This window comes from Grus americana, chromosome 17 (assembly GCF_028858705.1).
Source record: "Grus americana isolate bGruAme1 chromosome 17, bGruAme1.mat, whole genome shotgun sequence".
NCBI classification, from domain to species: Eukaryota; Metazoa; Chordata; class Aves; order Gruiformes; family Gruidae; genus Grus; species Grus americana.
The window spans coordinates 17,585,381-17,610,239 of NC_072868.1; the positions used below are offsets into that span (position 1 = coordinate 17,585,381).

The 24,859-nt window shown below is 50.5% G+C and overlaps 1 protein-coding gene across 1 annotated transcript in view; it reads left to right on the top strand.

Annotated features, from left to right (window-relative positions):
* B4GALT5 (beta-1,4-galactosyltransferase 5) overlaps positions 1-24,859 on the top strand; it is a 39,304-nt gene that overhangs the window by 9,652 nt on the left and 4,793 nt on the right. Inside the window, exons 2-8 of the mRNA XM_054845601.1 lie at positions 15,809-15,943; positions 20,381-20,494; positions 21,242-21,366; positions 22,050-22,166; positions 23,021-23,208; positions 23,440-23,562; positions 24,070-24,171. Coding sequence (XP_054701576.1) covers positions 15,809-15,943; positions 20,381-20,494; positions 21,242-21,366; positions 22,050-22,166; positions 23,021-23,208; positions 23,440-23,562; positions 24,070-24,171 — 904 coding nt within the window. The remainder of the gene's footprint in view (positions 1-15,808; positions 15,944-20,380; positions 20,495-21,241; positions 21,367-22,049; positions 22,167-23,020; positions 23,209-23,439; positions 23,563-24,069; positions 24,172-24,859) is intronic.

Genomic DNA, 24,859 nt, shown 5'->3' on the forward strand with positions numbered 1-24,859 from the left:
CTGCCTGAGACTGTGCTTTGGGATTGTGGACTCTTTTTCTTTTCTTTTCTTTTTTTTTTCTTCTTACTAATTCTTAAATCAATTTTTTCCTCCTCCTTGTACTCGCTCTGAGATCTGTGCCTGGGCTTTTTAAGGTAATTGAGGTGACAGAAGTCACATAGTGTGTTAACATGGTTAAAGTAACTCAAAATACTTCCAGCAGCTGTTGAAACATGCCTGGCTGCTGCAGGAAGCCTCAGAGCTGCTAATGCAGCACAGAGGGGGGATTTGCAGGACTCCTGCCTCTTGGCTGGGATCAACCCCTGGGGGGGTCACCTCCCTGCAGAGCTGGTCCCCACCTTCTGGGTCTGAAACCTGGAGAGAAATAGGGAGCAAGAGCGCTTTTCAGAGAATTTGTCTTTTAATGACTCAAATATGCTGTAATCTTGGCAGCAGATATCTCTTGTCCCACATCCTAGTGTGACGTTCTGTTTGGGTGGAAGTGGCTGCAGGGGGAATCGCTGGTGGGGAGCGGGGTCATGCAGCCTCAGGCTGGGAAAGAGCATCCTCATAGTCTTCCCCAACTTGATGTTCTGCCTCAGTGCGCTTTGAAAGACTCACCTTTTGAATTCATACAGTTATCTAAGAGCCAAGCAGGAGAGGAGTGGGGCTTGCTTGGGGAAGGAGGATTTCTTTTTGCCGGATTTCTCAAACTGCCTTGTTTCCCCATGTCTCGCTGTTGGGGATGGTGCCAGCACGTGTGTGCTCATGCTGGCGTCTGCACTGATGAGAGGCAGCCTGGGACCCAGGAGGGGAGTGGTGCTGCTTTTCCTTCTCATAGATGGTGAGAGCTGACCAGAGCAGCCACTTGGGAGTGGGGTGTGCATGTGAGGCTGACCCTGGCTATGCACCTCCACCTCGCCCAGAGCCAGGCTCTTGCCTGTCCAGCAGCGGGAATAGTTGCTCTTGTCATGGTGTGCTTCCCACTCAGCACCCAGGTCTTTCTGGTAAGGTTCCACAAATGCTCTGCTACTGATTCATTCCTCCCAAGGAAGGGGAAGCATGACCGATATGGTGTGAAATTCCCCCAAAGCTGCAACACATCTTCCTTCGGTGCTGCAGCCTGGCTCCCTTGGGGCTGGTGATTTGTCTTGCTGTGGATTTTTTTTAGAGCTTTGCTGGCTGTCAGGTGCCCAGTGCCCTGGCTGCAAGGCAAGTCTGGAGGCACCATCCCTGTGCTCTCCAGCTGGAAGGGGGCAAGCTCTTGCCCTGGGTGGCTTTTGCCTGTTACAGAGGGAAGCTTTGCAGAAGGATCCCATGAACTTCTGTGCCTTGAATCCATATGGGCTTGCTGGAGCAGCGATGGCAAGCGGTGTCCCTTCTTGCTGTGGTTGCCATCTACCCCGGTGCTTCTGCCTGCCTGGGACGTGCTCCCAGGGACACCTTCACGCTGCAGGCAGCCCCGCTTGCTTGGCAGTGATATGCAATGCCACCCACAACTAGTGAGACAAGCGACTTGTTTCTTGGCTAACAAGATTTAGGTGGATTATGCTATGTATTTAATCAAGGGCTAAGCTCATTGCCTTCTTTGAAATGGATCAAAGCCCTTGAAAATGCCTGTGTTGAGACCAGCTATTGAGTGAGAATATTATTCAGCTGTGTTTCTGTGAGGCAAGGCTTGCTTTCGAAGAAGCTGAGTAGTTCATTCAGACTGCAGCAGTGACCAAATGCAAAACCAGATAGGAAAAGTTTGAAGTGATGAGGTGGTAGGAACGCACGAGTGTTGTTAGATATTCAGCATCCTGGAGGATTTGGGGAAAAGGCTTCCTTTTCCAGCTTTCAGTTTGCAACCACCTTTCCAGGTATTACAAAACTCCATGGTAGCAGGCAAGGGAGATACTCTGGCATTTGGCAGTTCAGGCTTTCACCTTCTGGAAAAGCAGCTGTGACTTTTGTGTGAGCTTGTGTGGCTCTGCAGCAGGGAACAGATTTCTCCAGCACTTTCACAGGGAGCCCTGTGCCCCCCCTTGCAGTGGCCATCGGCAGTGTTGGAGCTCACAAGGGTCTTGTCTCCCCTTGTCCTGGGACCCTGCAGGACTGGCTGTGGCAGCGGAGGAGCTTGTGCTGGTTGCAGGGGAATAAGCAGATGATGCTTCTTGCTGCTCGTAGCTTCGAGGCACTTGCTCCTCGCTCTGGCCTTTGCTGTGCTGGAGGCACACTGTGCAGTGGGAGCCCATGTCTTGCAGCAAGAGCAACTCTCCCCGTTTCCTGGGTAGCAGGTTGTTGGCCACAGGGCTTCCATGCAGCTTGGCACGGGCAGGCACTGCCCTGCCTGCAGCTTGTCCCAGTGCAGGGCGAGGAGGTGCAAGGAGCAGTGCACGGGGTGGGAGAGGGACGGGTGGTAGTCAAGGCAGGAGCCCTGTTGCACAGGGTTTATTTCTGCATGCGTGCCAAGGCGGGCAGAAGGAAGTGGTGTTATAAGCAGATATTGAGGCAAGTTTAAAATGACTTCCCAGTTAAGAGCTGTTGTGCTTGCCAGGGTCCGCCTGGAGTGGTACGGCAAGAGTGTCCAACGTGCACGGCTATCTCTTTCTTGCAAGATTAGAGTTTTTTTGCTGTGAGAGGTGTGTTGGTGCTCAGGGTTCCTGTATCCATGGTCAGCGTGCAGTGAGCACACCCTGTGCTGCTTCACCTGCATGCGGTGAGCTGTCCCAACTTAGCTGAGCAAGCTGTTGAAAATAAGGTGGCTATTCAAATCACCTTCCTCTTTCTTAAAAAGAGAAGTTTATTCCAGTAACCACTTTTTGTTTCGCTGCTGTTCAACATAACGGCAGCCTCAGCTCACAGCTCTCCTGCTCTGTCAACATGACTGTCAGCACTGCCTGGGAAACAGAAAATACCCCAACCAAGTGGCTTGTCTGAAGGAGTCTTTGCTGGGGGACGGACTGGAGACTTCTGCTTTGAGGTGAACCAAGCTGTGTGGTTCTTGCACAGCAGCAGGTGCTGGTGCTCCCTGCTCCTTCCCCTTAGCTTAAAGCAGTGCTATGGCTTTGCGAACTTCTCTTCCCTCTGATTCTCAGACATCTTTGTGGTTTTTTTTTTCCCCTTGCTGTGTGCTGCAGTGGAAATAACCCCAGGGTAAATACAGGGAGAGAAATTGAGCCGTGTCCCCCTGTGCTGCAGGTGTAGGGGTCCCTTGCCCTGGCTGCCCTGTCTCTCCTTGTGTGGGTCTGGTCAAGCTTCTTGTATGACAGCTGGGTGCAGTGTTCCCTTGTTTAATTTGTTGCTAATCAAACCTGCAAATGAGGCTTTGCCTCAGTTTTCCGCCAGCCCAAGCCCATTGTGCGTCCTCCTGCACTAACTTGCATTTGTAATTACAAGCAAGGATTGGTCAAATGTCCCTTTGTGTTTCAGAGCCCTCAGCAGGCTTGCTAGCTTGCAATCATCCCATCAGCACTGGCTTTCTAGTGTCTTATCAAATGGTTTTACAGTTTCTAGGCTGCAGCAGTGGGGTGTCTACTGGTACCTGGCCATGTTAAGTAGCTCCAGGGTTGCTTGTTCTGTGCATCAGGTTGGGAAGGGCCATAGGGCAAGAACAGATGGAGGGAGCTGTGCTGTGGATGGGCTGCCCAGCTTCAGGGTGCTCTAGGTTAACCCTGCTTTCAACTAATTAAAAAAGAAAAAATGCCAGTCAACATAGTAATTGTCTCGTTTGCTGCTGCACTGCAGAAAGCTAATAGCGAAGCAGGGCTCACAGCGGGTGCTGACACCAGTCCTTCTGCCTGCGCTGCCCTCCCCCAGCCGCTGTCCCCTGCCCTGCCCCAGGCTGCAGCCATGATGTCCTGGGGCTGCGTTGAGGATGCAGGAGCTTCCTGGTTGTGGCCAGGGCTCCCAGTGTCACTTGTGTTTGAGTACCAAAACCAGGTGGGTGGAAGTTCCCACGTGAGACTTGTGTCCTTCCATGCCAGTGTGGCAGCAGACTCCTGGAGTCGGGGCTGGGGGGGCCTTCCCTGCCAGCTTGGCTCCCAGCCTGCAAAAGGGCTAAAAGCCAGCGCTGATGGAAGAGAACTCTGCTACGGTCCCCTGTGGCACATTAACTGCTCCAACCAGGGAAGAGCCGTACGTGCAGAAGAGCAACCTGTATGAATCTGTATTAAATTTCTCTGCTGTTCCCCACTTTTGCATGTGGGGCACTGCATCTGCACCTGGCTTGGAAGCAGGTCAAAAACTCCCCAAATTGCAGGGTTTTTCCCCAAACTGCTGCTGAAGACCATTGTGGCATTTGTAGGACTGTGTGAGCAAAGTGCTGCCAAGGGTTCAGCCACATGGAGGATGGGGGAGCGGAGGAGGAGGATGGTATTTAGTTGTAATACCTTGGAGAGGCAAACACAACCTAGACAAATTAGGTAACTTGAGTGGATAAATTGGTTTAATCTAAAATCTCGTTATCTGGTATGGAGGGAAAGGCTGGTGCCTTCGCCAGGAGGAGGAGGACAGGCTGCCGCATGACTGTGGGCTGGTGCCACGCTCAGTGGGTTGGAGGGGCTGGTGTGGTCAGGGTCTGTGGGACACCAGACCTGATCAGCTCCTTCCCCGTGGCCCCTCGGGGCTTCCCTGTCGTGGAGGAGGCCTGCCCTCACTGCCTGTCCAGCTCCTTCCCTGCAGCTCTCCCAAACCCGGGGGTGTCTGCAATAGCCAGCCCTGCCTGTTTGACATGAGAGGTATGTTTGCAGAGTGAGAGGAGGTCGTTAAGTCCCTTGATGAAGCCGCCTTTGCTTCCAGCAGTCCTGTGTGAGGCTCTCCCAGCGCCGTGTTGCCTGATGCCCGCTCTGGCCCCAAGACCGCCGGGGAGGTGCTCTGGTCCGTCTTTGTGAGATCCGCATCAAGATACTTGGTGTTTTGGTGCATTTTTTAGGATGCAGTGGAAATGCGCCATCCCCAAGACCTCATAGCATGCTTGATGCACTAGTGAGTTTAAACTTCCTGCTAGAGACATGAGGATTGGAGGCTGAGGAAACTCTTAAATGGGACTTAGATGCAGGAGGAGACAGAAATCGGAAGCTGGCGCCTCTGGGCTCTCTATGGTCACGGGAAGTTGCTTTGGTAAGGGCAGGGAAGCCCATGCCAGGATCACCACAGCTTCAGGTGAGCATGGGGGCTTTCTTCTCTGCATCTGAGACTGAAAACCCAGGGTAGGGAGATGCTATGGGCACTGGCACTGCCTTGGTGCCGGAGGTGGCCAACACTTGCTTTTAGAAGTCATATTTCTGGGCCATCCTATCCTCCCTGTTTACATGTTGAGCATCCCGTTTGGGCTTCAGTGTCTTGTCCTGCCTCTACTCAGGGATCTGGTCGTGTGGGAGGGTGCCAGCACACTCCCAGCTTTCCCAGAGCCCACCCTTGTGCTGTGGTGGCAAAGCACTGAGCTGCTCCCCAGCTCTTACTCTGCCTTCCCCCCCCCCCCCCCCCCCCCCCCCCCCCCCCGGGTCCTGTTCGTAGGCTGCGGTGGGTGCTGGAGCAGCCTCTGGGTGCTGTGTGCCCTTGCCGGCCCCCCCATGGATGGGCTTCCAGAGCGGCCGTGTCTAAAACCTGCTCCTGAACCCAAACAGATATATGTGCTCAGCTATTAGAAATTAATTCCCCTCCTCATTTTCCAAGTGCTGCCCCCTTATCCCAAGAGGTTTGTGCAGTAGGCAGGCTGGGCCGAGGCCGGCATGGGGAGGGCTGCTCTACCTGGGGAGCACTGGCCTCCCGTTCCCAGCGTGTTTATCTTTTCCAAGGCAGCCGAATGTCTGACTGACTCTTGTTTGCAGAGCTTGACTTTGGGGCGCAGGCAGGCTAGAATTGATTAGGTGTTGGGTTTTTGTTTTTTTTTTTTTTTCCCCCTGCCCTGTTGCTCATATCAATGAGCCAGCGGTCAGATCCCTCAGTAAGTACACAACTCTCTTTAAGAAACTTCAGCTGCTGTTGTGTGTGAGGAGCTTAAAGGTGTTTCTGTGGGGGAGTAGGGTAGAGGGAGGGGGGGGTTTGCTTTTCCCTGATGTGCCCCCACATGTGCTCGTCCCTCTCCAGGGCTGCAAGGGGGCATGATGCGAAACAACTTCAGCTTGGGTGTCCCCAGGCAATTGCAGAGCCACCACACAGATGAGCGCTGGTGACTTGGGGCAGGAGAAGGCAGCGACGGCTTCTTCCTGCCCGCAGCAGGACAGGCAGGGCACCATGTGCCCCGTGCTGCTGGGAGGCTGTTTGGTGCCCAGCGCCCCATCCCCACAGCCAGCTCACAGGCAAGCCGTATTGCTGAATTTGCACTGGGTTTTTCCCCTGCTTGTATAAACCCAAAAAAATCTGGTGGGGTGGGAGTCTGGGGGCCACAAGCTTCCCATCCCTTGCAGTCAGTGATCTCCCCATCACCCCATGCTGGATCCTGAACCCTGGTTACAGCTCGGGGCTGTGGAGGCTCTTAGCCCTTGCTGAGCTCACTTAATAACTTTGTCTCTTATCTAGGATTAATATGTAACTTAATGCTAGCGTGCTAGGCACAATTCTGTGATTGTGGTGCTTGTGGTAAAGGGCGATGCGAATCTGGTTTCTGATGCCAGGGCACTTTATTCCCCCCCCCGCCCCATGATAAGGTTTAGGGTTTTCTTACGCCTGGCGCTGGGGCAGCAGCACTGTTAGTAAATGTTTGCCGTGGCTGGGCGGGAAGGTCGAGTCAGCAGAGGGAGGGAGAGGAGGGTGATCCTGGGGGAAGCTATGGGGCATGGCACTTCCCTACCCTGCTGTCCCCAGAGAGGGCTCTGACCTCTTCCAAGCCTCAGGGTCTGGTCCCCAAGCACACGGCAGAGGTCTGCAGCGTGGGGTGATGGAGAGAAGGGTTTTTCCATTTTCCCCTATTCAAGGCATCCCAAACAGACTCTCATGCCATTGCTTTTCTGCTGAGACCCAGGAAGGTGTCACGCACGCTGAGAAGTGATGTGTAGTCTTAGTTAAGTGCTAAATAAGTTCATAGATAGAGGGGTGAATTATTTCCAGTGAAGTCATTCCCTACTCTGGTGGTGGAATTCGTTAATTTATTTGCAACAGCTGTATTACCAGTTTGCTTTTCGGGTGGAAGAAAACCATATAAAAAATGTTAGGTATTCCAAGGCTCACAACAAAGCTAATAAATGTCTTAGGACATCAGAGTTCTTACAAAATCCCATAGGTAATGGTCTGTATGCTGGAACTTCCAAGTTGCATCCTCTTTCTGATAGCTTTTTTCATCCTGTAAAAACACAGCAGCTGTACTGACTGTTTGCAGTGCAGTCTTTTATTATTGCAAACAAGAACAACTCTGTAATCATACTGCAGAGGCCAAGCTGCTGTGGGTCTTAATGGTACTGTATGGTGAAAGTACCCTTGGCAGGGAGCTCCCAGCTGCTGCCTTTTAAAATCTGGGACAACAATAATCCCATGTGATTGAAGAATTTCAGCTTGGAGAATTTTTTAGGAGTTGAAAGGGCTGATGGGCTTTCCAGTGGACAAACCAGGCTGATCTGTAGCGTGGAGGTGGGGCTGCGGCAGTGCTCCTTCCCTGGCTGCTGAAATGGCTGGTTTCTCAGTACCTGGCAACAGGTAGGAAAGAAATCACAACAGGGACGGTCTTGGAGTATTGATACAGAGGGATGTCTCCTTAGATGCAGTCTCTACAGTGCAAATCATGCTTGCTGCAAAGCAGCCTCTATGTTCTTAAAGCTGAAGCAGTTGCAGGATACTTTATTTTCCAGCAGGTACAATATTGCAGTGAGGAGTCAAAATGCCCAACGTCAAAGAGCCTGTGGCTTCTGATGGTGGACGTTGCCCTGCTGATAGGAGTAGTCATCATGGTGCTTGGGGACTGCTGGGGTAAATGACTTAGTACAGGCTGGGGGTTGCACTCTGTAACCTGCCTTGCACTTCCTGTGGTGAGGTGGTTCGTGTCCCCGCTGGCGTCTCGTGCCCTGCCGAGGTTGGAGACATAAAGCAGCCAGCAGTTTGGCGTAGGCAAGCCCACTGTGAGGGCAAAAATTTCTGCCCTGCGTTTTGCCATTCTGATGGCAAGAAGCAGGTCCCCTGGAATGCGTGCATCATGGGCAAACTAGTCAGGGAGCAGGACTTTCCCTGTGGTAATTTTTTTCTTTTTTTTTGAGACAAAGAAGATGTAGGTAGGAGCTGGACCATGATTTAGCCATAAGTGGCAGTGGAAGATGTGTGCCATGGGTCTTCCTGAATTGAGCAAAGAAGGAATGCCACCCAGGACACTGTAACCATAAATCTTGTGCCTCCATTTAAGCGTGACAACTAGGAGGGCGTATTTTTTCATGTGTGTTAACTGGGATGATCCAGCCTGGTGTAAGAGGCAAACCATTGACCAGAAACAACATCTCAGACCCCCCCCCCCCTTTGGAACAGCTCAGTTGCAGCAAACATGAGGCTGTACATGTGATAACTTTTTTTGTTCAGCCATGCTGAACTTGTAAAACATGCTTGAAAAGTGAAGTCTTTTGTCTGGTTTTTGGGGGGAGTATCCTAAACAACAGTCCCATTCTCTTTTCCTCCGTCAAAGTCAGGGTATTAAAGCTTCAGACAGTCCAGTTTGTACTGTGTGAACTGAGTCAGTAAATCCATGGCTCTGTTAAGTTGTTTTTATCCTGACAGTTTTATACTCTGCAATGGGTATAGTTAGTCTCCTAACTTGGAAGACTAACAAATCAGTGATTTCAAAATCTTTTTAAATGGTGTGTGATGTATGCAGAAATTTTAAATCCAAATCCAACCTGTCTTCTATTCTCTGGTGTGGTCTGGCTGTATTCTAGATTGCTTCAACTGGTGGACAGCCCAGATGAAAACTCCTGACTGAATGCATTTCCTGGGCAGTACGACCCCACACGTCCCCTTTTTCCTGCACGTCCTAAGGCTGTTTGTTTGATGAGTAGGATGCCCAGCTTGGTGGTGGGGGTTGCCTGCAGCAGAGGATTTCCTTTTTCTCCTGAAGCCGTGCTGATTCCCATGACCTGGGAGATGAGGAGTTGTCCTGAGCAGCCCACGTCCTTCCCTGCCCTCCTGCTTCAGGGGCAGCGCTAGGGAGTATCTGCCTGCTTTTCTTCTCCTCTGTTTGCCCAAGCGTTCACGAAATTCTCTTTTTTTTTTTTTTTAATAACTGAAGCTCTCCCTCTGTTTCCTCATCCTGATCCTACGTGAGCATTGGGCTCAGGCGTCAGGATTCCTGCTGCTTCACGATGGTGTCCAGGACACAGGAATTTCCACCACTTTGTCTCCTAATGAACTTAAGGAACAAATGCTGAACTGTAAACGTTTGCTGTCGGTAGCCAGCAGCAGCCTGCAAGTGCTGCCAGCCAGAGAGGTTAGCAACCATTTCACTCCGCCTGCTGAAGAGCTTTTTATGGCACATTTAACTGTGCGGTGCCCAGCGAGTGCTGCGCTTTTATGCTCTGTGTGCAAAGAAATCTGCTGGCAGCTGATGCTCTTTCTCCTTGGAAGTGTTTGCACTGACCCTGGCAAAGGGAGGCAAGATGGGGAGAGCTGCCCATCACTGCGAAGAGGGAGGGATGGAAGATAAACAGGAGATGTAGTCATGTGCGATTGCATCTCCTGAACTGCAATTAAAGTAGGAGAGTCCGAATCTCACTAGAAAGGGTAATATTTAACTTGGGCAAATGCTTGTTATGCTCTACGCTCCAGCCTGTACGTGTCGCTACGCCCTTCCTCACAAAGAGGAATTGCAGCAGAGCCTGCTCTTGGGATTTGCAAAGCCCTGTGTGATCTTACAGCCATCCTCAATGTTACTGCCCTGGTGCACAGGTAAACTGTGTCCTCTGGTTTCCCCACCCACAGCATCGTCTGTGGGGAGCCGGGTGCTGTGCATGTTAGTGCTGGGCTGCTTGCTGCCTTGGTGGGTGTGACTGCACCTGGGTGACCTGGGGCTCAATTCCACTGCTAGCCCTGGCTGCTGCCAGGGTGTAGGGCTCCTTCCATGGGTGCTTTGGTGCTGCAAGTGCTCTACGAATTCCTTTGACCTTCTGAGTTTTCCCGTGTGTGCAGAGCATGTTGTGCTCCTCTTACTGGATATCCTAAAATCGGTGCAGTGCTCCTCTGAGTTGCACAAACACTTCAGCTCAGCCAGCTGTGGGCTTGCAACTGAAAGCTGCCATCTTAAATGTGTACATTAAAAATTTAGGGACTATTAGAATACCATGAATTTTCTTCCCCCTTGCCGAAGACTCCCCAGGGTGATTTTTCTCTAAGACTGTTCAGATGCAAATTCCCCCTGTTCAGGTTTTGGTCAAGCATCACTGCAGTCTCCCATTAAATTCTCTAAAACAAATAGGAACCTCTTACTTAATTGTTCTGGCACTCTGTACTTCTGGGGTATATGGTACAACTGGACTGCTAATAGAAACAGAGATCTCATGTTGTAATAGCGATGGGATGCTGCTAAATTTCCTAGTTAGGTTGTTTACGAGTTAAGACTATCATAACTGTCTATCTGTTCCTTGGAGGTTTACTTTGATTAAATCCCTTTGTATTGCTAATGGAGCTGAATCGATGCTGGGGATCTGCTGGGAGACCTTAACAGAAGGCTTAATGTAGACATGACTGCTGGTTTTTGCTGTCTCTGGACCCTGCAGGAGGTGTTTGCAGCAGGCGGGATCTCCCAGCCCTGGCAGGGTGCTGGGGGTGACCTGAGCACCCATCCCTGCTGCCTGCGGGACCTTCACCCCTTCTGGATCTGTCGCATCTCCCATGCGCAGGTGTCCTGCAAGCTCTGCTGGGTGCTTCATACCCGCTCCGAATGTCTGGCAAAGCGGTTTGTTCAGTGGCAGTTTCCATGGTTCTACATTGATTTAAGACTGTATTGGTTGAGACGTGTGTCCTGGGGCAGGGCAGGGGCTCGTGGTGGCTGCCCTTGCCAGGACGGGGTCCAGATGCTCCCCAGCCCTGGGTGCTAGCAGAAGGCTGCCTGTTGCAGTGAGACCATGATAAACTCACAAACAGCCACTCTGCACTTCTGCCGTGCTGATGGACTAATGAACTGGGAAAAATGCTGAATGTGACAGAAAGCCCTAAATCTCAAAGCAGAGGAAGACCTGCTCCTTCCTCAGGAAAGCCTGGCTGCCATGCTGGGCACTGATACTGCTGCGGGGCTGCCGTGAACTGCCTGGCCCCTCTTCCTGACCCCAGCACTGGCAGCTGTCTCTCCCAGCATGGGGCTTGGGGTACCGCACCATCCTCCATGCCACAGGATGCTGGAGGAAGGTCCTTTCTGCAGATGACGGAAGTGTGTTGGAGTCAGGAGCAAGACATGTCAGGTCTGTCCCCTTCCTGTGTTGGTCACTGGTGTGGATCACGCTCAGCCCTCTTCTGAATCAGCTACCAAGCTGCAAATTACCATGCTGCCTCTTCTAGTACATATCATCACAGTGAAATTAATTTTCCATGAGAGTCAGCTGTTTCTTGATTAGAAGTGCTCCGAAAATACCAACAGAGAAATGATTACAGGAAGCCTTCAGTGCTCACTTATATAATTGGACTTTACCTCCCTGGTTGAAGTTGTTGCATCCACTCCTGGCTTGGATGAGCACTTGTCCTCCCTGTTGCTTGCGAACAGGGAGGTTGGGGTGCAGCATGCCAAGGGGTGCACTGGCCCTGGGGTGCAGCTGTGTGTAGCTGTGTTCCAGCTAGTGGCCAGCTGTAGGCCTGATATCATGGTTTCCATATGTTTAAATCCCAGTGGGGTTGACTTGTCCTTTAATGAACTAACAAGAATAATCTTAAAGCAGTCATTTGGGCAAATGGATTCTTAAATTTTGCTTGTTTTTCTGTGTGGGTAGTGAGGGTCTGCTGAAAACTTGTAGGAAAAGGGGCATCGCCCCTGCTTCCCCCCTCTCCCCCCATCCCCAACAGCAGCTAAAATCCCTCTCCTGTCCTTGTTCTGCTGCTCAGTGGCTGTAGCTGGGCTGTTATCACAGCGTGTATGTGGTCTGAAGTGCTGCCTGCTCAAATAGAATAAAGGCAGAAGGCCAATGTAATTTTCAAGATCATCCTATGTGATTAGATTAGCAATATCTCACAACACAGAAAATTACTTTCTGGCTGAACCCTGGATCAGGCTGAGCGCATCATGAGCATGCGTGTGTACGATCCTCCCCTGGCAGAGGGCAGCAGCGGGGATGCTCAGCGTCTCCTTCCTCTGCTGGTGGTGATCCTGGCACTGTGGCTCTGGGAAATGCTGCCTCTCGGGTACAGGAGCCCTGGGCTCTGTAGGGTCAGCCAGGTCAGGCTTAATAAATTTAAATTTTTAAATTTCAATATTTTAAATTTCCTCATCAAAAGTGAAGTAAATAGAGGAGTGAGGTTTGAGTTCGGTACAGCGATTCCCAAATGTTGGTCTAGTCCCAGCCTTGGCCTTGGTGGCCCTATGGAGCTAGTTGAACCACCGTGTGGGTATGGGGAGTGAAAGGTTTTCAGTAATGTGTTTTAAATCAGATTTTCTGACATGAATGAATTGCGTGTTCTGGATAAGCGTGGGGTTTGTAAAGCTTGTATGATGGTGGTGGGTCATTTTGGGGGCAGGAGAAGGGGCTCTTGTCTTGGGGCCGGGGTCTGTATGGTTGTGGGGGGTTCTTGGCGTTGAGTGTGTGGCATGTTTATGGCACAGCTCGTCCGTGGCCAGGTATCTTGATTATCTGAGTAAAGGGGTTAATATGTGAAAAGACAACTGCTGTCTTAAACAAAGCTGGTGTTGTTTGTGCTCATGCTCCCCTGGGATGGTGGCTGCTGTGACAGCCTGCTCAGGATTCCCACTGCAGCTCCGTGCGAGTCCGATCCAGCAAGCCATGTCATGTGGCTGTGGTGAGGCCCTGCTCTGTCTGCACGCTGAGGGAGCAGGGAACAAACGGCGCTTTCACTGCGCCCAACCAACCTCCCTCTTCCTTAAATTGAGCAGGGATTAGATGCTGATTTGTGTCTCCTGTTTTTATGCTTCACTAAACCTGGTTCTGCTTTATCCAGTGAGTAGAAGGCATAATGAAGTAGAAAGCAAAATTACTTGTTCAGCGTTAGCGAGTTATGCCTCGCCACCGACTCAAATTCTGTGCAAGCTGGAAAGTGCCAGCTTGCTGCCCCCCCTTCTCTTACCAACAACTTGGTCCTGATAAACATCTCGAGTGACTTCAGCTACCCTTTGCTCTGTACAAAGAGGAGAGGAGCTGTGCGCTGGCTCTTGATTAGTCTTTTGGGCTTTTGGAAAGGGAGCTGGGCAGTCTCTAACCCTCACTGTTTGCTGATGGCCGAGGTGAGGCTGTGTGATGCCACTCTCCCTTATGAGTCCGTGCTCTGCTGTGCTTGCTTGGCTTTGGAGGACGCTGTTCCCACCACTGGATGCGTTGGTTTGTGCTGCGTCCTGGTGGAGCCTTGCAGTGCTTCTGAATGCTGTCATTGGGGCAAGAGATTATTAACCTGTCCTTAGGAGCTGTGTGCCCCAAGCATCAACCCTTAGTGTGTCACCTTTGCAACTGAGGCAGAGCTGTGATGTGGGCTAGCGAGCTGAAGAAGTTGCACAACTTTCACATCTTGTGGGTCGCATTGGAGACCTGCCCGCTGCCAGGGCTGCGCCAGCCTGGCCGAGTTGCTCGCTTATTTACCACTCAACCCAAAATAGCACACTCTCGCTACCTTTTCTTTTTTTACCTCAGGGTCTCCCATTTCTGTAAGTCCTGGTTGACAGCTGCCTGGTGAAGCTGGGGCTGTTACAGGGAGGGATGCTGGGGCTGGGCTGCTAGTGCTGGAGGTGATGCAGTTTCACGCTGAGCTCTGAGCAGGACGTGAGTCTGAGTGAGAGCATATGAAGGTTTTAGGGCTGGGTGTGAGGCTTTGCATGGGGAATTTCAGCTAAATTTCTTTCTGGCCTGCGATGCCATATCAAAATGCCAGATTCTCCTTGAGCCTTATGCCCCGGAGATCTGCTAGAACAAATTCCCCGTCTTTCTGAGCAGGAGCAGCCCTCGCTGCCTCTCGCTGTCATTGGAACAGGAGTATCTTGCTGAGAAACCGCACCATAGCGCACATTTATTTTGTAGCTGTCGCTGACCAACCCGGTGGTTACTCTGGGTTGCAGAGCTGAGCCCAGAAGAGGTGGGTGAGCAAAGAGGGTTTGAGTGCAGCTTTGGCTGAGGCAGCTCCTGCTTGTTGGTGGTGTAACCGCTTAAGGTGCCATCACTAGCTTCACCATCAAGGGTACATTGTATGGGAAGGGAGGGGCTGGAAATGGGCGTTTAAAATTGCATTTCAAGCCATTTAGCTGCCAGGCACTTAACACAGCTGATCCCTTTCTTGCTGTGGGTTTAAAACCTGTCCAGTTATTTCCTGTGGCTCAGAGATGCAGGCAGCACCCGGCCATGGTGTGGCTCTGGGCATGGTGCGGGGCTCTGTTGCTTTGGCACCCTTTCAAATATTTACTTAGCTGTGTGAAAACAAAATACAGTTGGGACTGGGAAATGCATCTGGGCAGCCTTTCTGGAGGCTGACTCAATCTGTGGGTGTAAAAGGGGAAAGCAGGGCAGGGAGACACAGGAGGGCAGTGCGTCAGTGTGTGTACTGGTGTGCAGTGTTTGGGGGGCCCTTGCTCTCCAATAGCGGTGCTGCCTCCGGGGCGCCCTATCTAATCTGTGCTGCTGGTGACTCCAGCACTGACTGTACCTTCCTCGCACTGGCAGCCGCCAGTTTCAGGCTATTACAGCTTGCGATACGCCTGTTGTAGAAAATGATCCATTAGGGATGCTTCCTGGTGACATTTCATCATGCTCCCCTCTGTGTAGGGCCTCTGGTCTGTGTTGTTTCCTTGGCCTGGTGCCCTCTGCATCCCTCCTGGAGTCTCTTTTGACCTGTTTTTTTTAATTGCTAGTACAGAATCGGCCTTCTGGATATCCCTTCCTCCCTATTTTCAAATCAAGATCTGACCGCCCCCCCTCCCCCCTTCATTCTTAAGCCTAGAACTTTTCTGCAGGGGAGCCACGGCTGGCACTGCAATGCTGGTGGGGGGTGCTGTGGCATGCACGTCCCTGCGGGCGCTGCTGGTGACACAGGGCTGTGCTTTTGCTGTTTGCTTTGGGACCTGTGCCTGTCAGTGCCGGGCATCAGCTTAAACTGAAGCCTAAGCAGGCTCTGCCTGAGTGGTGCCAGGGCACAGGGTCAGCGGGAAAGGAGAGGGGGAAGAAACCTGGCTGGGGGGCTGGCCCTGGAGACCCAGGGGGCTTGTGCTGCAAAATGCTGCCTGCTCTGGGATGTATGGATTGCTGGAGGGCTCAGAGCCTGGCAGTGGGATGTTTTTTGTGGTGCCCATTGAGGTACCTCTGCCAAGCAAGTGTCAACCCTTGGTGCTGCAGTTTGGGAATGAATGCGCTTCTCCAGGCATGCGGCTTAGTTTCCTGTTATAATGATATTTCCTAATTAAACCTCCCTACTTAGGCAGCAAAAGGTACTGTTGTTTAAGCTGCAGTGCTGCATTACATTGTCAGATCTAGCTGGGTACGTTCCCCTTATTAACCAGTTGGGTTTCCAAACCAAGGTTTGGAAAGAAGGTTACGTCTCCGCTTCCCAACTCTTGTGCCCTTCTCAGCTCCTGTTGGGTGACTGAGGCACGTGCAACACAGGGGTCCTCCTAGCAGGAGGGAGCTGAACCCAATCAGAAGGCTGGGAGTGGTTCCAAAAGAGTCTTATTTCTTTCCTACAAAAGCTGATGCTCATGGAAATACTCCTTTCTTTTTTTTTTTTTCCCCTCTCTCCCTTGCAGTGAACACCTACCTCTTCATGATGCAAGCCCAAGGCATCATGATCCGTGAAAACATGCGAACAATAGGAGCTCAGGTGTACGAGCAGGTGGTCCGCAGTGCCTATGCCAAGAGGAACAGCAGCATGAATGACTCAGGTATTTCTTGAATAATTGTCATTTTGATCAAAGGTTCCATTTCCATTGGAAATTGAGTTGACCTGAACCACCCTCACTTGAAGGAATTAATTTATGCTGGTAAATGCAGGGTGGGAACTTTGATTAATTGGCTTCTGTTTTTATTTTTTTATATATATTATATATAACATAAAATTATGTACTACCTATAGAATTACTGTATATATACACACTACATATATAAAAATTATATTAATTTCTTTTTTATATATATATTAAAAAAAATTCTAGTGCTTCTAACTTGTATAAGGAGTGAAAATCTTGAAAGGTCTCAAATGATAGGATGTTGAGACAAAAACCTCTTTGCTTTCCAGGAATTTAACTTGTTAGCTTCAACCAGTCTGAGGGTAAACACTTTCAAATTCAGTGCAAGGATCAGGTTTCATATTTAAAAAATAACTTCCCATGCTCACGTGTGCGCAGAGCCCTGGCTGTGTGCATGTGGAGGAGCCTGTGCTCATAAGCTTCGCTCTTCCCATGCAAGGATGAACTGAGATGACTTGGCTGGGGATCTGCCACAAATGATATATTGAACTTTGGGCAGAATGCAGGGAGTGGAGTCACAGGCTGCTGCTCCCAGCCTGTTCATCATCCGTAATATAAAGCTGTGATAACAGGGTTACAAGTTTTGGTGTAAATATAGTACAGCGAAGCATAAATGCACAAGGCTGTGTGTAAGCCAGGGTGAGGCATTGCCTTTGGGCTGGTGTGACAGTGACCATGTACCTTCCCTGCTGACATGTCACCAGCGCCTCACGCCAATGCGGTTGGCATTGGGCTGTGGTGGTGCCAGGGAGCTCGGCTCCTCTGTTGCAGGGGTTCACCAGCAGAGACTGATAAAGTTTTACGAGGCAAGATTATTTCCTTATTAATAAAAAATACAAGCTGTGTCCTTGCTGCCCAGCTCACTGAGGAGTGAGTGGTGCAGCTGTCAATTCAGCTGTACTCTGACTGGCGATGGGCATGGAAGAGGAATTACCAACTTGTGCACGACATCAACACTCCAGGTCACCTCCTCTCCCTGCTGAAGCTCTCTGGGGCTGCCAGCCTGGGCTATTTTTAAGGCTGGAAACATCACGTAAAGCAGACACAGGGTGAAGAAGTAGCTGATCCCCTGAGGGGAGGAGGGTTAGATGCTCCACCGCTGCTGCTTGTGGTGATGACAGCATCCATCCCACTGCTGTCCTGGCCCTTAGGGCTCCCAGTCCTCCAAAAATCTGCTGTGTGCTCCTGCTGCCTGCAGCAGACAGGGAAATGGTTACCACGTTAGCATCAGCAGTATTGGTACTGCTGGTACTGAAATAACTGGCTTTTACTTGGGCCTCATATCCATCCCAGCTCCGCAAGCATGGGCTGGTACTCCTCCTGCCCCAAGAGCTCTGGCCACGAGGATGCTTTTAACATACAGAAGCACTAGGCACTCTCCTTGGGCAACCTTCCCTGGCAGGCGGGTCAAAGCAGATGCATGATGGATGGCAGTGACATCTGGAAGGCACGTGTCGCTGTGGTCATAAGGATTATATTAACACCAGCATCAGTATCTTCCCTCCTTGCCTCTGTTTTTGGGTGCCTTGGTAGGATCTGAATGGATGGCACTTGCCTGGTTAGTGCTTCCTCCCAGTGCCGCTGCGGGCAGTGCAGCAGTGTGATAGCTGGGAAAGCAAATCTGCCTGGTATAGCTGCAGGGAGGGACCTAGTGAAGGCCTTGACCGTTCCAGGTGTGACTCAGAGCTGCTGGGAGCTGCTGCTGGGAGCTGCTCCTGGGCTCTCCTGCCCCCATCCTACCCTGCAAGCAGCAGCGGGTGTCACATCCCTGCACATACCTGCATCCCCTCACCTCTTCCTGGGAGAGGTGTGCAGAGCAGGAGTAGGGATGCTGCTGCCAGGGGTGAGCTGGCACAGATTTCAGACCAATTTGGGCAGTAGAAGATCCTGTGCCTCTCTATGGTTGTCCCTGCTCCAGCCACATGGGAGCACTGGGAAGTAGGAGGCTGCTGATGCTTTCTGAGCTGCAACCTCTCCCGCTCATTACATGTGTCCCAGCAAGGGACTAGGAGGGAGCAGTTCTTTGTGCAGTGCTTGTCGTGTGTGTGTGTCCTCCTAGGACCTGGGGCTTTAATTTCTGGGCACATTCCTTCAAAATGCAATATCCCACCCTGAATGGCAAGGTGACCAAGCACAGAGTGGTCTGCTGCAAGCATGTGCTTGTCCCCATCCATCTGCATTTATTCTTTACTGTTAGCTTTTTTCTTCTTGTATTAATGAGGAAGTAATTTATAACTTTTTCACCATTTGCTAAGAGATACAGTACTAAGTTTCCAGTTTGGTGAGATGAGAGGGATCCCTTCTATGCTTCCGCAAGCAAAAAAGGCAACCCTTTGTGCAAAGAAAGAGGGGGTTGAGTTTCACCGTGCGTTGTCAACTGGACTAAGTATTGAGAGCATCCTCTGGTGATAGGATTTTAATGGGAATTCAGTTATTAAAATTTAGAGCAGTATCAAGCATCCAAAATAATATTTATCACACTTGAAAAGCCCTTAGGTTCTGTTTACAAGTCCATTGTGAGTATGAGATAGTTTGGGCACTTCTTATTTGAGTGGATAAACGGTATTAATGATGTTATGGTAGGTACTAGGACAGTAAAGCAAGCTGAAATGTCAGGCCAGCAATGACTTGTCCCAATTGATTTAAATGAAAGATTTTGACCTTGCAGGTAAAGGCAACCCTTCCTGCTTTGTTTTAAAAGATTAAATTGTCTCTAGATTGTTTCTTTCTTGATATATCATTAATGTAGTTATTAGATGCAGCCTTTCTGCTATGGAGAATATACTGTGCTTATGCAATTACTTAACTGTCCCTATTCTTAAATATGACTTAGATTCTTAACTCTTAATCTTAGCCAATTCATTCACTTCACTACACCACAATTCTGGGTTTATTAAATTGCTCTCAGGATAAATGTGTGAAACCTTTTTGCTATCAATATGTTCTTGAAACTAAATGTATGCTTAATTTGAAAGGTTATGGCTGCTGCTTTAAAAAAAAATAAAATCTGAATTTCACCCTGGGTTCAGTAAAATAACTTATAAATCTGGCTACTTACTGTAAACTGACTTTGATGGATCATTTGCAACCCTTGTGTCCAAGGCTTTGCAGAGCTTCTTGGACAGCTCTTGGGAGGTGGTAGGCGGGACACTAGACCTTCTTTTGTCTCTGGGTGCCTGAACACCAGCTGTTTTGTACCGTGCTCATGAGAAACCAGGGCCGCTCTTGCTTTGAATCAGCGTGGTGAATGTCAGCCTCGCGATGTGCAGCTGGCTGCTGCAGGAATGCCTATGCATGGTAAGGTAATTGGAAGGGATGAGACCACCTTGTCCTGGTAGGTCTGGGGGCTGCCTGTGATGGGACTAGATGACTCAGCCCTAAACGGCCGCTTTCCAGGACCTCTGTGGGTTGTAAGGTTGGTGCTGGTGCCCTGGGTGCTGTGGAACCAAAAGGCCAACCCTCCATTAAGTGTCTGATGCTTGGAGAAAGTGGAGAGGCAGCATCCTCCTGTAGCAGCTGATGCCTTGCTACAGGCAGGGAACTTTCTCTAGTGCCTAAAATAAAGGTCATGCTTGGCTAAAGATGCCTTATGCAAAGCTGGTCACTTGATTGTAGAAAGCAGAAGTTCATGGTTATGTAAAATCTCCTTAAAACATCTACAGGTATAACAGGCTGGAGGGGTTTTGCCCAGGAGGTAGAAAGATGCAGAGGAATGGGGGGGCTGGAGAAATGTGTCATGCTAGGCACTGCTGTGTCTGCTGGGGCATGGAGGCTCCTCTCCTCTTGCACTATGCAAACCAGGGGAAAGGCTGTGTGTAATATGATAGTTTTTATTGATCCTTTGAGGAGGATGCAAGGCAGGATTTCCCTGTGCAGGCTGCTGCAATGACAGTCCTTGTTGGCATTGGGACCTGTCTGGGGACTTTCCTCTCTGACCCCATTAGAAAAGGACCCACTGGAGGAGCGTGTCCCCTCCTGCTGTGTGTGGTCCTTCAGGGATAAGGTGCTAAGTAGCTTTTCCTTCCAAGTGCCATGTGCTCCTTTGCTTTGAGCTGTTTGTGATACCTAAAGGTGACACTCAAAATTCTTCCTTTGGCCAGAAAATGCGAAGGTTTCTTTGGTGTGGCGTTGTCTAAGGCAGCCACCTGCCCCAGGATGGGGACGAGTACCCAGCTGGGTTGCAAGTCTAGAGCTCATGCCACATGGGGTCACCCTCATGCTGATAGGGACATCCTCAGCTATGGGTGGCTTTGGAGTCTGCTCACAGTGGCACGGGGAGGTGGCTGGAAATAACAAAGACTAGTAGATCAAGTGTAAACTTTTATCTTTTTCTTTTTTTCTTCCATTCCACAGATTATCCTCTTGATCTGAACCACAATGACACCTTTCTGCAAGCCACAACATTTCTTCCTGAAGACTTTACCTACTTCCCCAACCACACCTGTCCTGAGAGGCTCCCTTCTATGAGTGAGTAGTACCCTGGTGGTCCCGTGCCCCTCTCCTGCTCCCTGTGGCTTTGGAGGGCGCATTGTGGCGTTCCCTGGCTCACTGGTGTTGCACCTCTCCTCGTCAGGCAGCTGGGGATAAATGGGAGTGCTGTTTGGATCCCAGTCCCCTCCTGCGAAATCATTGTTTACCCACTCACACAAATTAATCCCTGCTACGTCGGAGGCACGTCTTCCTGCCAAAGCAGGAGCCCATCACTTGGCAAACACAAACAAAAGAGGAATTGTGCACTAGGAGCTGGTGAAAAGGCTCAGCCAGCCCTTTTCCAGGGGCAGTGGCAGTGGGGTGGCTCCCTTGTCCCTTGGCAGTGCTGCTGGTCCTAGCCCCAAGCTGTGCTGGGTGCAGCTGTGCTGGGCAGGGGCTGGTGCAGGAGACACGCTGGACCCCCTGCAAGGGAGGGGTCTGTGTGTGCTGAAAACCTATGTGGAGGAGTAAGGGGGTGCCCTGGCCACTGCAGGTCTCTGAGAGTGACCATGAAGGCTGAACAGAGCCCAGCTGCTGAGGAGATGGAGGTGTTATGAGTCATGGCAGCAGCATCTCCTAATCATTTTTTGTTGGTGCTTGGGGAAAAGAAGAGGCTGTCTGCGTTCAGTGCTGGGGACAGTGGGCAGGGATGCAGCAGAGCACTGCACCAAGCAGGCACCGAGCTGCCCCAGGACCCCTGCTGTTCCTGACCCCCTCCTCTGCTTCTCCCCGCTGTCTCTGCAGAGGGCCCCATCGATGTAAATATGAGCGAGATCACGATGGAGGATGTCCACCAGTTCTTCTCAAAAGACCCTTCCATCAGGCTGGGAGGCCACTGGAAGCCGAGTGACTGCCTGCCTCGCTGGAAGGTAGCTGGGGAGCCCTGTGTCCCTGCTGAGTGCGGAGGGTCCTGGGTGGGTGGTGGGAAGGCAATAATGGGAATGTCTCTGATGTGCTAAAGCTCCAGAGTAATGGATCTAAGGATCTCAGAAGTGTGGAGCTGCAGTGCCTGGGTGGGACAATGCTGAACTCAACGGCTGCTTTAGTGATGCATGAGTCAGCTTTGAGTTTCGGCATGGACTACTAAGGAGTCAGGCAGGGAGCTTGCCTGCCTGCTTCCATGCTGCTGAGCCTCCTGCTCCACCCACCACCCTGTCTGGGGTAGGATGCGACCCAGAGAGGCACGGTCGCACTGCTGGGGACTCCCATCCCCAGAGGGAGGTGGTTTCGGGCAGTGTAGTGGCAGGTCCTGGCCCCACTCCTGCTGTCCCCAGCACTGGGCAGAGGCAGTGGGTGGGGCGCTGTGGGTCTCCCTCCCACTCAAGGTTACGTTGAATTTCCTCAAAGCAACAATACCGCAAAAACTGAATAGGAAAGCTGTGCTGTGGCTGTAGAAAAGCTGTTCCAGTCCTACATGGGAGAGCCAAGACACTGTGTTTAGTGCTGCTCCCCCTCCTGTAACACCAGCTAATCCCGCTCCCCAGCCAAGGGGTCGGTCAGTGACAGAAGCCACTGGTTCAGTACAGTAAGAGCTGTGTCATCTCCCCATCAGGTGGCAATCCTGATCCCGTTCCGCAATCGATACGAGCATCTTCCCGTCCTCTTCAGACACCTTATTCCCATGCTGCAGCGGCAACGTTTACAGTTCGCCTTTTACGTTGTAGAACAAGTGAGTGAGCTCTGGGGTGGTCGGGGTGGCAGCCTCTGGGGCACCGAAGTGCTGTGCTAGAAATGCGTCTGCAGGAGCTTCAGACAAGGCTGCAAGCGTAGCTCTGCACTGTGTCCTGAGGCATTTACCTGCCAGATCACATCATTCAAAGGTTTGGGGTTCACGTTGCAATGTTTCAGTTGTCCCATTCTGCTAAAGAGTGGCACAGCTGAGAGGTGTGTCCAAAAAGTCTGGTTTTAACTAAAAAATAGAGATTTAAGGTGTTTTGGTTTTTTGTTTTTTTTTTTCTTTTTTCCTAAATCTTGTCTTGGAGGAGATGTTAAAAAAAAGAAAAGACAACTTTTAACCAGGTATTTGCAGTTTAAGTAATGCTGCATTATTTTTGTATATATCTGTAGTAGTTGCAGGGAGCATCCCCCAGACACAGGCATGGCCTGACCAGAGTTACACGTTTCTTGTCTGGGAAGTATCTGGAAGACTTTCATGACTGTAAAACATAAGACTGTCATTTGATATGTACATGAACCTGTCACTTAAGCTATCTAGCTTCATCTGGCCAGTAAATGTACCTCCTTATTTAGCTCTGTCCTAAAAAGATTGATCAAAATTGTGTTTGTTTTTTTTGGTGTCTGAGTAAAAGACTGTAGCATCTTTATTTTTGCTCCTGCACAGTAAATTGAATATTTAAGTCTTGGTTGATCTCACTAGTCTGCTGTTCCAATACATCATTTCCTTTTGTGCAACTGATTTAGGAGCAGGTTGCCCTCTGCAGTTTTCCAGACAAGACTGAGAATGCACATGCAGAGTGTGAACTGCACGGGGCTCCCCCTGAAAAGGAACTCTCTCTCCCCTAGGCTGGAAACCAACCCTTTAACCGTGCCATGCTCTTCAATGTTGGCTTTCGGGAAGCAATGAAGGACTTGGACTGGGATTGTCTCATCTTTCACGATGTGGACCACATACCAGAAAATGACCGTAACTATTATGGGTGTGGACAGATGCCGAGGCACTTTGCAGCCAAGCTGGATAAGTACATGTATCTGTAAGCACCGTTCTTTTTCCCCACTACCATAATAGCTAAGGAGCCAGTGTTAGATTTTTTCTTTTTTTTAGAAGGCAGAAGATGAATCTCAGTTTGCTTCTTGGGCTTTGTGCAAAGTGAACGTGAGAGGGGAATAGTGGAAAGCATCCTCGCAGCTCAGGCTTTCCCCATCACCAGCGGGAGAGCTGCAGTGCTGGAAGGCTCTGCCCTAACCTCTTCTCTCCTATTTAGGCTCCCTTACAGCGAGTTCTTTGGTGGGGTGAGTGGCCTGACTGTTGAGCAGTTTCAGAAGATCAATGGTTTCCCTAATGCCTTCTGGGGCTGGGGTGGTGAAGACGATGACCTCTGGAACAGGTATGGGCTTGGCTCAGCTGGTGTCCCTGAACTCCGCTTCTGATGATGGTTCTGCAAGCCAAGCTCTGCACATACTGCAGGGGAAAGCGTTGTCACCTCTGCAGCCGTTGCTGAGCTCGCTGTGCCCACTTCACCCGGGCTGGGGAAGAGCCGGACCGGCTATGGTGGCTTGGTGGGAAAGGGGGCTGCTCCAGCCTGTGCAGGTGGTAGGTTGGAAGCAAACAGAAGGGTTGATTGGGAAATTACTGGATCTGTGTGCAATATCCCATGCTGCTGCAGTTGAACTGATCCTGGCTGAGCTGAAGACTTGAGGTGCTGTGTGATTTGCCTGAAGCCTAGGCTGGACTGGGGAGGTTTGCATAGCTTATCTGCTGGGTGGAGAGGCAAAGCTGCTGTTGGAGCCCCAAGCACACTAACTCCGCAGCCCTGGCAAGCGCTGATGGCACAGCAAATGCAACAATTGATTTTTATTTTTTGTTTGTTTTATTTTCCCTCCATCTAACACAGAGTGCAGTATGCAGGCTACTCGGTGACTCGACCAGAAGGAGACACAGGGAAATACAAATCAATTCCCCACCATCATCGGGGAGAAGTGCAGTTCCTAGGAAGGCAAGTGCTTTTTTTTTTTTTTTTTTTTAAAGATCCCAAAGCCTTTCACAAAGTCTCTGTACTGTGCACAAGGCTCCCTGCAGCTGTTTGAGGGCAATACAGCCTTAACTCATGAAGGAAACTAACTGTAGGAGACCAACCTAGAGGATTCCTCCAGTATGTTTTATACCCCCCATCCCTAACAATGAGAGGTCCTCACTTTGTGACTGTAGTTGCTTGGATGCCATCCAAAAGAGGGGGTTTTCAGCACAGCAGGGTGAAGACTTGTCCTTTATCTTGAGGAGGATGTTCCTGAAGGGGTGACTAATGCCAAATGCCAGAGAAACTTCTGTGTTTCTAGAAGAGCCTGATCTAAATGTTGAAGGAGGCATTGCTCTACCTGCAGAAGGCAGAGAGCAAGGGCTATTGTTTGGGGTTTCAAGTCAGAGGGTGATAGTCGCACTGGTTTCATCCAATGATGGTGTGCACAAACGGGGAGATGGCAGCAGCTCCAGCATACTTCCACCACAGCACTGAGATGGAGCAACTCATCTCTCTTTCTTCTGTTTCTGCCTCTTGGCCCCAGACTGGGCTGGGTGTACAGAGCCCCTAGTTCAGGGTTTGCTCTCTTGTGAGACTTTGGACATCCATCAGGAGCAGTAACTGTCCCCTGTATGTAAGGAGCACAAGTAAGGCATAAACATTTTGT